Source organism: Gekko japonicus, unplaced genomic scaffold, assembly GCF_001447785.1.
Source record: "Gekko japonicus isolate JY-2015 unplaced genomic scaffold, Gekko_japonicus_V1.1 scaffold1701, whole genome shotgun sequence".
NCBI classification, from domain to species: Eukaryota; Metazoa; Chordata; class Lepidosauria; order Squamata; family Gekkonidae; genus Gekko; species Gekko japonicus.
The window spans coordinates 156,578-168,908 of record NW_015167586.1 but is presented as its reverse complement, the minus strand read 5'-3'; the positions used below and the strand labels follow the sequence as shown (position 1 = coordinate 168,908).

At 48.0% G+C, this 12,331-nt stretch overlaps 1 protein-coding gene across 1 annotated transcript in view; it reads right to left on the bottom strand.

Moving 5' to 3' along the window:
* Positions 1-8,048: 8,048 nt before the first annotated feature.
* The window catches only part of LOC107112738 (interferon-induced transmembrane protein 5-like), a 6,370-nt gene continuing 2,087 nt past the window's right edge, over positions 8,049-12,331 (bottom strand). Inside the window, exon 2 of the mRNA XM_015413928.1 lies at positions 8,049-8,743. Within this exon, the coding sequence (XP_015269414.1) occupies positions 8,522-8,743 (222 nt within the window). The 3' untranslated portion in view covers positions 8,049-8,521. The remainder of the gene's footprint in view (positions 8,744-12,331) is intronic.

Sequence of the window (12,331 nt, the reverse complement as noted above, 5' to 3'; positions counted from 1 at the left end):
CAGGTTGGGAATCCTTTCTCCTTGGCTGAGGTGAAGAAAACGTTCATTATCACGACATAGTGGATCACTGCCTGTGAGATGCCCACTGCCCAATATGTGTAGATGTTAGGTTGCAGAGAATTATTTAAAGGAGTTTGGAAGGCAGAACTGACTTCCACTTTTAGCCTTGGAAAGTGCCAAACAGGGTTCCTCCAGTAGTTTTATGGAGGAAGGAACATATCATGACTAACTGTCCCTAATGACAGGGGTCATTTCCTGCAGGAGCGCACAGGAGTGGAGCTCTGGCAGTAAAGAGCCCAGGGGGTGGGCACATGCAACAAGCCCCATCCCCTGCTCCCAGCAGCCCTCAGTCAGAGCAAGAAGCAGCCAGATAAGTTGCAGGGCTCCCCCCGGTCCAAAACAGTCCAGTGGAAACTTTAAGACCCAGTTTTATTCAGGTACAAGCTCTCCCTCCTCTGCGAGGACAAAGCTGCAACGCCCCCCCCCCCCATAGCTAGCAATCCAAAACAGTCCAGTGGAGCCTGAGCGGTGGGTGTTGCCTTCTGACACACTTCCGGTGATGTCAGGGGGTGTGGCATATGCAAATGAGTTATGCTAATGAGCTCCAGCACCTCCTTTTCTACGAAATGACCCCTGCCTAATGGCATTCCTTTTTCTACACAATCATTAAAAGTGCAGGAGCTCCATCATACTACTGGAGGTAGCGTAAATGCCTTCTCTGATGCTGCCTCAGGTGTCCTAAAGGTAGTTACAAACCAACGACCATACCAGCGCAAGTTTGAGTTGTTGGATAATGCACCTTCTGCAGTTTTGGAGTCACCCAGCCTAATTTTTCTTCTGAGGGGACTTTGCCACTGGAAATCAGATACAGTTAAAGGACTAGTTCCTGCTTCACCTTCCGTGCAGTCAGGTGGGCCCTGAGTGACCCATGATTTCAAGCAAGCAAGGGCTCCACGAAAAATGTGTTCTCCGATCATTTAAGGCTAGCACCCATTAACATTAGCTTCCTGTGTTTTTCTTTATCTTTTTCTATACAAAGTTTTGCTTTTTAAACTCTTTTCAAGAACTCCGAATCATAGAGACCCTGCTGTGTGTGTGTGTTTCAACTGATTTCCAGACTTTAGAGGTCAGTTCGACTGGAGAAAATGCCTGCTTTGGACTCTCTGGCATCATAAACGGCTGAGGTCCCTCACCTTACCAAACCCCAGACTCTACCCCAAAATCTCCAGGAATGTCCCAGTCCAGAGCTGGCAACCCTGACTTCACCCAGTGGTTCTTATTTCTGCACTTTACATGCTTGCTTGTTCCTCTCACCCATCAAAAGGGGCGTGGCACGTGAGCCCCAGTACCCCTCTCGCGGAGATCTTATTTATCTTTATCCCCAGGGCCCTCCCTGCTCAAAGGCAGCATGTGGGAATGCTTAAAGCGGAAGAGAAAGGAGTCCTCTTGCCTTGTAATTAGTCTGTCTGGAAACCATACACTGTCTTTAATTTTGAAAAACACTCCTTAATCACTAGGGGGCAACAATGTTCACATAGATAAATGGTAAGCCACCCCACCCCTGCTCCTTTGAGGGATTTAGGTTTCTTTTCACACTAGTAACTAATAACTACACCTTATATTTTTTCCCCAGGGGAGGGCCCTGGGTCAGGTAGAGAGGTGTGTTTGGAAGTTCTGAGTTTCTCAGGTTTGCAGGGGCCCAATTCAGATTGGAACGGCAGCATATGAAGACTTCAGTCATCAAGGGCTGGCTTGGTATAGTGCAGACATGTCAAACATACAGCCCATGGGCTGGAACCAATCTGCCCGGGATTCTTACCTGGCCTGCAAGCAACTGGGGAGAAACTAGTCTGAATGTGGACCAGAAGGGCTTGTATTAGGGTCCCCTGCTGAGGTCCCTCCCTTCCCTTCTTCACTCAAAGAGTGGTTAACACATGGAATTCACTGCCACAGGAGGTGGTGGTGGCTACAAGCATGGGCAGCTTCAAGAGGGAACTGGATAAACCTATGGAGCAGAGGTCCATCAGTGGCTATTAGCCACAAGGTATAGATAGGAACTCTCGGTCTGGGGCAAGTGCTTTGGGGAGGGGTCAACACTGGGAGGGCTCCTAGTGTCCTGGCCCCACTGCTGGACCTCCTGGTGGCACCTGGTATTTTTGGTCACTGTGTGACACAGAGTGTTGGACTTGGATAAAACCAGGGCTCTAGTCGGGGGGGAGCTCTCAGGTACGGAGCTCCGGAAGAGAATCTCTAGGGGGCGGGGCGGTCACGTGGTGAAGCCCCGCCCCCTTCTTTACCCCGCCCTCTGCTTCGATCCTCATTCCGTTTGGGAATGAGGATGAAGCAGGAGGGTAAGTAGCCGGGCCTTCTGACACACTTCCGGTGATGTCAGGGGGTGTGGCCTTCTGTCACTTCCGGTGATGTCAGGGGGCGTGGCATATGCAAATAAGTTATGCTAATGAGTTATGCTAATGAGCTCCGGCAGCTCTTTTTCTACAACAAGACCCCTGGATAAAACCAGAAGAAGAGCCCTGTGATCAGACCAGTGGCCCCTCTAGTCCATCATCCTGTCTCACAGAGTGGCCAACCCTTTAGTCACCATGGTTAGTAGCCACTGATTTATCCTCCATGAATCTGTCTAATCCCCTTGTAAAGCTGTCTACGCCTGTGGCCATCACTATATCCTTTGGCAGCAAATTCTACATTTTAATCACTCATCTATGTAAAGTAGTATTTCCTTTAGTCTGTCCTGGATTTACTGCCCATCAGCCTCATTAGATCCCCTCGAATTCTAGTATTTTGGGAGAGGGAGAAAAACTTCTCTTTGTCAGCTTTCTCTGCTCCATGCATAACGTTACAAACCTCTACCATGCCTCCCCCTCCTTAGTCACAGGCCCGTAGCCAGGGTTTTTTAATTTGGGGGGGCCTTAAAATAAGTCAGGGGGCACCTCGCACAGACACCCCCCCCCAAGGGACCACCACAAATAAAATGAAAAATTGGAAGTTGAGGGGGGCTTGGCAGTCAGTCAGGGGTTCGGGCCCCGAGATGCCCCACTGTAGCTACGGGCCCCCTTAGCCATCTCATGTCTAAACTGAAAAGTCCCAGACTCTTCAGCTTTTCCTCACAGGGAAGGTGCTCCAACCCCCTGCAGGGAATGGCTTTTAAAAATTGAAGGAGAGCGCAGACGGGCTTGGAACACTGCTGCTGGGGAAGGGGTTGCCTTCCCCCTGCAAGCTGTTTTCCCATGCAGAAAAACAGCGCTGGGGGAGGAGTTATTTCCCTGTTTTGGCTGCTCCACAGGGAAGCCAGGGAAATAATCCCCCCCTCAGGGGTCATTTCATAGAAAAAGAGGTGCAGGAGCTTATTAGCATAACTCATTTGCATATGCCACACCCCCTGACATCACTGGAAGTGTGTCAGAAGGCAACACCCACCGCTCAGGCTCCAATGGACTGTTTTGGATTGCTAGCTATGGGGGGGGGGAGGAACGTGCAGATCTGTCCTCACAGAGGAGGGAGAGCTTCTACCTGAATAAACCTTGGCCTTAAAGGGGTCACTGGACTGTTTTGGACCAGGAGGCGGGGGGGGGCTCTGCAACTTACCTGGCTGCTTCTTGCTCTGACTGAGGGCTGCTGGGAGTAGGGGGTGGGGCTTATTGCATGCACCCGCCCCCTGGGCTCTTTACTGCCAGAGCTCCCCTCCTGTGCGCTCCTGCAGGACATGACCCCTGTCCCCCACCCTTATTATTTAAAATCCATTCCGCACAGCTGCTGTGTTGCTGTGTGATGTAGGAATCCAGACCCAACGGTTTAAGAACACAGATGTGTAGCTTGGCCTTCATTATTGTCCCCTTGGACTGGTAGCAGCACTCCAGGCCCAGGCCCACTGGCCTTCCAGTTGTGGCAGGCTCAGCATAAGGCACTCACCCTAAGTGCTTCTAGACAGTAATAGTTGCAAATATATTCACATTTTCTTGGGAGTATACCTCACAGAAACAAATGGGTAAACGTGCCTAGGATTGGGCTGCTAGAGGTGGTGAGAAACATCTGTATTCCCACTGTAAGAAATCTAGTGCAGAGTTGAGCCATGAGACCAGCGTCTTCTAATTAACTGGTAGAAATAACCATTTCACCATCCAGAATCATGTTGTAACCAATCAGAAACCTAGCAATCAGTGTTCCGATGGAAGGTAAAGGCCTAGTTCATTGGACATTCTGTCCACAGAGAAACTTCTGCATTTTTGCACTAGGCAATTAGCATTCCGTTGTACTCAGCCAAGATACCAATGAGAAGGCTTCGCTTGTGGATGGCACATTCCTATTGGTTTTGCCAAAGCCACCAGCAGCAATATTTAGCTGATAATGACTACATTGTCGTTGTCTCAAGGACTTTGACAGGCCTGAAAATTGCACGTTGCCATTGAGCCGAATGGTGGAAAACATGGAATAAAACGTTAAAGTGATCCCACAAAATAGCTGCCCTCCAATGCTTCAAAGATGAGAGCCTCACTGCTATTATCCAGAACTAAAATAACTCTGTTCTGTGGCAAACCTGCAGTCCTGGCGGGCCAAGAAATAATGGAGGGCCAACACATAAGACTGAAGTGTGCAAGTGTGTGTGAACAGGAAAGCTGCCTTTTCTATTCACAGGACCTATTTTAGAACACACGGCAGTACATGTACACTTGGCGTGACAGAGGCTGCAAAACCAGTAAATTACAGGGCCTGTTGCTGCACCACAACCCGTTCTCTTAAATGTAACCAGAAATATAACAAAGGGCCGGCCTTGGAAGAATGATAATGAGGGTTGTGAGCAACTAGATGTTCAGCAGAACATCAGCCCAGAAATTGGGAACCAGACCTAATCAGCTGATGTATGGCATTTTGGTTATTTTGTATTGATGTGCTAATAGGGTATCAGAAATGCAGGTACACTGCTATCTTTACCATAATATAACTTGGGGTTTGTTTTTTTTTTAAAAAAATATTCTTGAGTCCACGCATTATGCTAATCACAAGTTGACCGCAAACTGACCCACAGAATATGTAAGATCTAAAGTGAAAGGCCACACAGGGGTCATTTTGTAGAAAAGAGGTGCAGGAGCTCATTAACATAACTCATTAGCATAACTTATTTGCATATGCCACACACCCCGACATCACCGGAACTGTGTCAGAAGGCAACACCCATTGCAACTTACCTGGCTGCTTCTTGCTCTGACTGAGGGCTTCTGGGAGCAGGGGGTGGGGCTTGTTGCATGTGCCCGCCCCCTGGGCTCTTTACTGCCGGAGCTTCGCTCCTGTGCGCTCCTGCAGGAAATGACCCCTGGTAAGTTACAAACCATTTCTCCTGGACCTATGTTTGGGCTGCATTATTTGTGCTAACGTAGGGGGCAGGGAGTAATCAGGCAAAGCAGGAATTGTGTGGCTTCAAATGACTCAGTGCCAGAACTGTACCATACCCCATGCATAGTGCAAAGGAACAGCTAAATGCAAAGGACTGTTCTTTGTCACTTGAATCCCATAGATCTTTTTGATCACTAGTTGGAAGCTGGTGCAAACTGACTCAGAGCGACGTGTGCTGGTGCTGAGCACATGCCCTACGGTTTCTTCAGAGGGTGGAAGGATACCATCTTGATTCCTGGTGATTCATACATGAGGCTGAATGTAGATAGTCGTAGAGTGTAATATGTGCACCCCCAGATTGCCTTTGTACCAGTAAAGCTGGGAGGTATAAAATTGCTTAGACCATTTAGTGAATATTTCAGTATTTGCAGATGGCTTGGGATGATTCTTCAGACTAGGCACAGACACCCATATCTAGAGCAAAATTCTCTCGGGTGAGATTCTAGGGCCCCACAAGTTTGTGTTAGGTAATAACATCTCACCTTTCTAGTAAGATATCGTGGACTTCAGAACAAGCTGAGAAAATGAGAAGCCCCTGCAAGGCTTCTTTCAGTGTTTCGTGTTTCCTCTTCTCACTTGGCCCATGTAGTGCAGAATGGTAGCCTTTTCTGCTTGCTATTCTATAGGCTGCGGTCACACGTGCCAATTGAAGCGGAGGGGAAGCAAGGCTATTCCCTCCGGAGTAATTCAACCTGCAGTTGCGAGGTCACACCATCTTTCGTAGCTGCAGGCACAGCCTGTCACATTTGTTCCCATGCGCATAAACAAGGAATCACACCTCCGCACCGAGGGCCCCCTATGGGTATGCGATGATGCGCATACTGTGAAGAGAGAGGGGGGAAACGGCACCGAGTCGGGATGGCCTGATCAGACCATCCCGACGGTATGAGTGCACGCTTGAGCAATCAGACATGGGAACGTCCATCGAAACCCGTTTACTACTGGACTTTCCCAGGTGTCTTTTAACTCCGCTTCCGTGGCAGAGCAGCACGGGTTGCTGATGACTGTGGGACGCTTCACAGATGTTGCTGTCTGATTGCACCCTTTAGATCCGTCGGGCACTTGTGCCTATGTCGGATCTACTGGTGTGTGTGATCGCAGCCTGTAGTATCTTGTAGTATCCTTCTAGCCGTATCTGAAGAAGTGAGCAGTGACTCATGAAAGCTCATACTCTGTCACAAATGTTGTTCGTCTTTAAGGTGCTCCTGGACTCTTACTCTTTTCTACTGCTAGACTGCAGTCACACTCACTAAATAATCCACTTTTGATCCACTTTCAATGCACTTTCCAACTGAATTTTGCCACTTCACACAGTAAAATCCAGGTGGAAAGTGCACTGAAAGTGGATTATTTAGTGTGTGTGACCAGTGACCACATCCCTATAGTATCTGGTGTTTGCATTTGTATGCTGGGGCTGATGCTGCATGCTGGGAGCAGGGCTGAAGTTAGGCAAATTGCTTATTGTCCCAGTACATATGAAACAACTGTATTGGAATCCTGTGTTTTGTCGTTGCTGTTTAGATCAGAAAAAGTGCCTAGTCCTTGATGCTGCCAAAAAAATAGCTTGAAGACACGACCCAGATGAAAAACAGCACATCATGTTGTTTTTATTAACAGATGCCACTAGATGCACATCAGACAGGAAAGCTGTGTAATTATTTAAGTTACAGCAATAAAAATAAACTGGAGATACAGTCAAAGTTAAGAAAAGAAACAAAGGAGGTTCCAAAAGTTTTATGTCCCTGTAACACTGTTACATAATACTATAAAGGATCTTTACTATGGCCTGGTTAATATATCTCAAATATGTGTCTGTAGATAAGCCAGTTTGGGCTGGAACATACGCCATCTCACCGGCATCTTGCAAGTGAATTACCTGTTCACTACAAAATGGTTTACTCTGGAATCTCATTCATAAAGAAACTTTACAAGACGGTGCTTCGTTTAACAGACATTGAGCAAAGCATGCTAGCTAACCTTCTGTATAAATGGGGTAGAGCCTATCCCTATCCCCAGGGGTCATTTCATAGAAAAAGTGGTGCAGGAGCTCATTAGCATAGCTCATTAGCATAACTTATTTGTGTATGCCACACCCCCTGACATCACCGGAAGTGTGTCAGAAGGCAACACCCACCGCTCAGGCTCCACTGGACTGTTTTGGAATGCTAGCTATTGGGGGGGGGGGCAGAGGAATGTGCAGATCTGTCCTCGCAGAGAAGGGAGAGCTTGTACCTGAATAAAACTTGGTCTTAAAGGTGCCACTGGACTGTTTTGGACCGGGGGCGGCGGCGGGGAGCTCTGCAACTCACCTGGCTGCTTCTTGCTCTGACTGAGGGCTGCTGGGAGCAGGGGGTGGGGCTTGTTGCATGTGCCCGCCCCCTGGGCTCTTTACAGCCGGAGCTCCGCTCCTGTGCGCTCCTGCAGGAAATGACCCCTGCCTATCCCACCACTTTATTGATTTATTTAAACATCTATACCCCACCTTTTATTTTGGCTCATTTGAAGCCTCCTCTGAATCTGAGGACCCTTCCTCCAACTTACGTGGCTCTTCCCCCAAAGGAAAAGCCACTTAACTTGGAGAATGGCTCATTAGGCTGGAGGAAGGCTCCAAAATTTGCTTAGTGGAGTGGTAGTATGGGGGTAGGGTCTACTCCACTAACTAGCCACAGCAATAATAATAATAATAGTAATAATAATACCCAGGACTAAGATTGCAAAAGCGGTAGGCAGTTTTGTGAGCATAATCAATGTGATTGCTCACATTTCTCGGCTACCGTGCTCTGTGTGTCTGGAGTGCAAGACTAACAGAGAGGACAGAAAGCTAAAGAGACCACCAGTGAAAAAGAGAGACGGCAGGTGGGAAACACTGGCAGCTAAGCTCAGCCTCGAGCCTAGGCAGGATGCCAAGGATCCGTTTTTATATCTTCTGCATCTCCAAAGGGTGAGCTTTGAGATGAGTTCCAAGAAACATGAATGCATCGATACAGGTGATCTGAATTAGAACTAAGAGAGGTTTCTTGTTGTGCAGTGGTTGGGTCACACCAGTTGACAGTCTCTGTCAGAAGCCACCTGAATGGCCAAAGCGAAGTCCCCTGGAATGCTCAAGGCTCTCCGCTCATTTCTTGTCGTCGTCCTCATTAGGAAAGAGTCTGTAAGCCAAAAAGTCCATGGATTCCTGAGCCAGCTTGGAGAGATGGAGGACGCCTGTGATCACCAGAGCAATGAGCACCAGTGGCAGAACCACATTCCACACCGTGGCAAGGATGTTGTAGCATTTGGCCTTGGAGCCATAGCGATGGGCAGCTTCCAGATCACCAGACACCTTCTGATCTCGTGCCTGCAAAAAAGGAAGAAAAGTCATTGCGAAGACCCAATCACACCTGCAATTAAGATTGCTGGGGAAAATATCAACAGCCTCAGATATGCAGACGGTACCACTCTAATGGCAGAAAGTGAAGAGGACCTAAAGAGCCTCTTACTCAGAGTGAAAGAGGAGAGTGCAAAGGTTGGCTTGAAACTCAACATCAAAAAAACCTAAGGTCATGGCATCCGGCCCCATCACTCCTTGGCAAATAGAAGAAGAAGTTGTGGAAGCAGTGACAGACTTCACGTTCCTGGGATCCAAGATCACCGCAGACTGTGACAGCAGCCATGAAATTAAAAGACGCCTGCTCCTTGGGAGGAAAGCGATGGCAAACCTTGACAGCATAATAAAAAGTAGAGACATCACCCTGCCAACAAAAGTCCGTATGGTCAAAGCAATGGTATTCCCAGTAGTCATGTATGGCTGCGAGAGTTGGACTATAAGGAAGGCCGAGTGCCGAAGAATAGATTCTTTTGAATTATGGTGCTGGAGAAGACTCTTGAGAGTCCCCTGGACTGCAAGAAGATCAAATCAGTCAATCCTAAAAGAAATCAACCCTGACTGTTCCCTGGAAGGCCAGATACTGACGCTGAAGCTCAAATACTTTGGCCACCAAATGAGAAGGGATGGGAGCACTCCCTGGAGAAGACCCTGATGCTGGGAAAGACTGAAGGTCAAAGAAGACGGAGACGGCAAAGGATGAGATGGTCAGACAGTGTTATTGAGGCAACAAACATGAAATTAAGCAAACTCCGGAGCACGACAGAAGACAAGAGGGCCTGGCGTGATCTGGTCCATGGGGTCGCGAGGAGTCGGACTCGACTGTGCGACTAAACAACAACAATCACACCTGACCAAGACCTGTTCAGGTGTTCTGTGTCTCCCAGGTGTGCATGGGTCTGATTCAAATTGGGACTGCAGCACACAAGAAAAGAGTGCTTCAGCCTTTCGGCCAACTCCTTTCCCCCAGCTTCATGACGACAGCTCCCAAGGGCTATTTCAGGTCAGGAAAATGAAGTCAGGAGGGACATTGAAACACCTTCTTCCTGCACACAGTTACCCCAATCCTAAGCAGGCCCATGAGCACCTAGGAGGCACAGAACTTTAGAACATGTCTCTGTGATGCATGCCTCGTCCACATGTTACGGATGATGGGCCAGGAAGCCTGTTGCCTGCAGTGGAACTCCGCTATCATGATGGACAGCATGTCAGTATCAGATATTGAACCTACCATATTCAAATTAGGCTAGCTACAGCATAGGTAAAAACATGCCCAAAAAGGTTTTTAAAAAACAGAGGAGGATGCCCCAATTCTGCCCTTCAGTCCTTGCAACCCATTTGGCGATCCCCCTGCTGTTTGCAGGACGAACACTTTGGTTTAGCAGGAATAGGAATAGACAACGCATCTTTGGGAATACAGTACAACCACAGCATGTGCTGTTCAGTGCCAGTCATTTCATTTTACGTCTGCCTCTTCCTTTCACGGCCCTGCTTGCCTCAACTCATTCCCATAGTGTCCCGCCTCATTTCCCCCAATTCCTCTTTCTGATCTATGTACAGTTCGGTTGCTCATGTGCCTTTTCTTCTGCTTCCATACCATAGTCCGTGCTAGCTTCACAACTGTTTCAGACTCCACAAACAACAGAACTCCTTAATCTCTGGATTCATCACTGTCTTGCCAGAAGATATTAAGAGATCTGATCATACCAGGGGTCATTTTGTAGAAAAAGAGGTGCAGGAGCTCATTAGCAAAACTCATTAGCAGGGGGCGGGGCTTGTTGCATGTGCCCACCCCCTGGGCTCTTTACTGCCGGAGCTCCGCTCCTGTGCGCTCCTGCAGGAAAGGACCCCTGGATCATACTAACTTCCCTCTTTTAACTCTACAGATTGTCAATTATGCCATTTAATCCATCAGCAAATGAGCCTGAACCAGCACCACTGTCCGGAAAATCACTGTCACCATTAAAATCAGTCCTCTCCATTTCATTGCATCCTACCCTCTCGGACACTATCTCTGTTTCATTCCAAAGTTTCTAGGGTTTTTTACACATTTTTTTTGCTCCTATACCTTTAAACACAGCCCAGTACACCAAAATGGAGGTGGCAAGCCATTTCTCACAAGTTATTTCCTTGCCAGGAATAGCTTTGCATACTACATTTCAAACAACAGTTGTTGTTTTCTTCCAGACAGCTGAAGGCAGACTGGAAGAGGCCTCACTGCTCACTCTGTGCATTCTCCTCCTGGCTTTGCCTGTAGTCAAACAGGTATTCTTGTTTCAAAGAAATCTGTGAAAACTTGTTGACCAGAAAATAGCAGTGGGCCGAAAGAAATCTGTAGATGTACTCAAAGTAATGGATGACTCTACCATACAATTTCAGCTCTCTCAAGCACAGGGGTGAAAGTAACTTAAATGCCTTACCAGAAGATGGTCCATTTTCTTACTGGTACTACATACTGGGCCACTTTCATCTCTGCTTGACTACAATTGTCTTTATATGATCTGAAGATCTTTAGTTGTGGTTTATATTCCACTCAAAGGACTTGCTTACAATGCATCTTGTTGCAAAGTTCCCTGTCGGCTAGCATGATTGTCACCTTTTACTTTTCTTGGCTGGTAGCAATAAAGGAATCACACTCTCTGTAGTTAAATTTATTTTTTCTGCTCTTAAAATTAGGAGCTTCGACGCAACGAACATGAAATTGAGCCAACTTCAGAGGACAGCGGAAGACAGGAGGGCCTGGCAGGAGCTGGTCCATGGGGTCGCGAAGAGTTGGACTCGACTGTGCGACTGAACAACAACATGTATCATCTAAGGAGCTGCGGTGGCTCAAGTGGTTAAGACACTGAACTGCAGGCTGGAAGGTTGGTAGTTCAGCAGTTCGAGACCTGAGTGCCGCATGACGGAGTGGGCCAGGTCTCCTAAGCTTTCATGTGCACCTCTCAAGGTTGCTTCTATGTAAACAGGACCCAAGCATAAAGAAACTGAATAGTATTGTCCTGTAAAGAAATTGGAATGAGACTTCCTAATGTTGTTCTTTGTTCCTGAGGAAGGACCAGAAGTCTGAAACACTGCATACTACCTAAAAAGGTAAAGGTTCCCTTGCTCGAAAGCCAGTCGAATCCGACTCTAGGGTTGCGGTGCTCATCTCCGTTACAAAGCCGAAGAGCCAGCGCTGTCCGAAGACGTTTCCGTGGTCATGTGGCCGGCATGACTAAACACCAAGGCGCACGGAACGCTGTTACCTTCCCACCGAAGTGGTCCCTATTTATCTACTTGCAATTTCTTGCTTTCGAACTGCTAGGTTGACAGGAGCTGGAACTAGAGACAGGAGCTCACCCTGTCTTGCGGCACCCGGGTCTTGAACCACTGAACTACTGACCTTCCACAGCCTGCAGTTCAGCGTCTTAACCACTTGAGCCACCGCAGCTCCATGCATACTACCTAGCAGGGCTATTTTTGGGCAGGAACGCACAGGAACGGAGTTCCGGCTGGCTCCTGAGTTGGCCACACCCAGCAGGAACTCATTAGCATAATAGGCCACACCCAACAGCAGAAACT